Genomic DNA, 2347 nt, shown 5'->3' on the forward strand with positions numbered 1-2347 from the left:
TGTTTACGCCGACCACGTAGACTGTCTAAATTAACCAGACCTAAGCCAATCATAGGTGAGTCCGACTATGTAACAGTGCGCCAGCCACTGTAATAGAGTAGGCACCCTGACTCCAGAATTAATAAGCAATTTTAAGGAGAAAATATAAACAATTGAGACACAAAATGGCCTGCAAGACATTATGGTGTTTTTCTCAGTGGGAGTGGTGGAGGCATTATCAATCTTCCGAGGTGGAAATGTTTATTCTTAATCATATATAGCATATAATCTCATTTTATCATACTGGCCAAATACACACACACACAAACACAGTCAGAATTTTTTCACTCTTCTACTCCCTATATTTTCTGATACATGCAGACAGGCACAAATAGAGAACGTGGGATGGTTTGGATCTGTTTTATTTTTTATTTTCTAATGTAATGGTATTTGATCATGATTCTATTTTAGTTTATCTTTAGAAGTATGGTGTCAGTCAGTCTTAGGTGTCCTAGTAGTGGAGGGTGGTTAAATTGACTGCCTCTTTGAGTATTAAACTCAGTACTGTAATCTGGTATGCATAGAAAAGTTTTTTTTAAGAAAACCTACAAAATTCTGAGGGCATCCACCCTAAAGTGGATTCTTTTGCTTCCTTGTTGCACATTTTCCCAATCTGCAGCTATCACTCAGGTTCAAAGATGGCTAAGGTGGTTGTCGTTAGCGGAATGGTGGTATAACACATTCTTTCACTAAGCTTCAAAAATGACTCCATATGAGGCTGTCTATGGCCAGCCCCATCCATCCATACCGTTGTAGACACTTGCGGCTACTCAAGTTGATGCAGTGGATTGGGCATTGAAGACTCAAAGAGGAAATAATTAAGACTCTTAAACATAATCTCCGTTGGGCTCAGCAACGTATGAAGCTGCAGACAGACAAACACTGCACAGATAGGCAGTTCAACATTGGAGATTTTGTCTATCTTCGCTTACAACCTTATACACAGGCATTTGAGGCCATGAGGAGTGCAACAAAACTAGCACCTCGGTATTATGGTCGCTTCAAGGCACTTCAACGAATTGGGCCGGTCGCATATAAATTGAATTTACCAGCATATGCTAAAATCCACCCAGTTTTTCATGTATCATGTATTAAACAGAAGCTCGGAGAGAATGTGACACCCACACAACAGTTGCCTTTGGTTGGGGAAGATGGAGAGATAGAGTTTGAACCAGTGGCGGTGCTTGATTGATCGCAGGATGGTGAAACGTCATAACTGTGCAGTAACAGAAGTGCTCATTAATTGATCTAACATGGCTCCTAAAGATGCTACCTGGGAGACTTGGCAGTCCATTCATGAAAGATACCCAGAATTTCAACATTGAGGACAAGGCTGCTTTTGAGAGGGTGGCAATTGATACGTGCAGACAGGAACAAATAGAGAACGTGGGATGGTTTGGATCTGTTTTATATTTATTTCCTATTTTCTAATGTAATGGTATTTGATCATGCTTTTGTTTTAGTTTATGCTTAGAAGTATGGTGTCAGTTAATCTTAGGGGTGGTTAAATTAACTGCCTCTTTGAGTATTAAACTCTGTAATGTAATATGGTATGCATAGAAAAGTTCTTTTAACTTTTAAGAATAACTACAGATTTCTGAGGGTGTCCACCCTGAAGTGGATTCTTTTGGCTACTTCTTGCTCATCTTCCCAATCTGCAGCTATCATTTTCTCTCATCCTAATTGATTACCAGAAACACAAAAATAAGAGCAAGAAAGAGAGTAAATTCAAAAATTCAAAACAAACTCAACTCAACAAAGCATTTGTCCCAAACTAGTTGGGGTCGGCTAATGAATCCTTTAGGAAATTTTCATGAAGAAGATGAAAAAGTCTACCGGGCGCAAATTGACTAAGTCTAATCCTGACACTAGTTGACTAATTCAAAACAAAATAAAGAAAAAAAAAAAATTTGGGCCCAAGCGGGAAAATAAAGAGGAAGAGTGAAATTTGGTAAAGGGCGAAAAATGGAATTTCGGAAAATTTTGGTTTCGGTCCCCACCGGTATCCAAAATTTCGGATTTCGGTCGAAATTTTAAACCATGATCATCAGTTCATCACAAATGGAAGGCTGTCTTAGATAAAAATTGAATAAGGTTGCTTCAGGTTGTTTTTTTCGTGTGTAAAAAAGTAGTAAATTTAGAAATATTTTTCCTCACCAAACTTTTTGAGAGAATTCCTACAATCCAAACAGGCCAAAGCCTTGGTCTAGTGAGGGTAAATATGAGGAAAGTTTTAAATTTCGATCGTAATCCGAAATTTTGGGCTTTGGTTTATTCCGAAACCGAAAGATAACCCGAAAAGTTACTT

At 38.3% G+C, this 2347-nt stretch overlaps 1 protein-coding gene across 1 annotated transcript; it reads left to right on the plus strand.

The window, feature by feature from the left end:
• Positions 1–898: 898 nt before the first annotated feature.
• LOC143857666 (uncharacterized) lies at positions 899–1231 on the plus strand. The gene has a single exon (XM_077368103.1). It carries the CDS (start codon positions 899–901, stop codon positions 1229–1231), a length of 333 nt encoding a protein of 110 aa, XP_077224218.1.
• Positions 1232–2347: the final 1116 nt, after the last annotated feature.

The sequence above is a fragment of the Tasmannia lanceolata genome, unplaced genomic scaffold (genome assembly GCF_043159265.1).
Source record: "Tasmannia lanceolata isolate RefF3 unplaced genomic scaffold, GAP_Taslan_0.1 ptg000025l, whole genome shotgun sequence".
In the NCBI taxonomy this organism is placed as follows: domain Eukaryota; kingdom Viridiplantae; phylum Streptophyta; class Magnoliopsida; order Canellales; family Winteraceae; genus Tasmannia; species Tasmannia lanceolata.

Bases quoted from the DNA above. Each gene is read 5' to 3' on its own strand.
- LOC143857666 (XM_077368103.1), top strand. From the start codon at position 899: ATGAAGCTGCAGACAGACAAACACTGCACAGATAGGCAGTTCAACATT.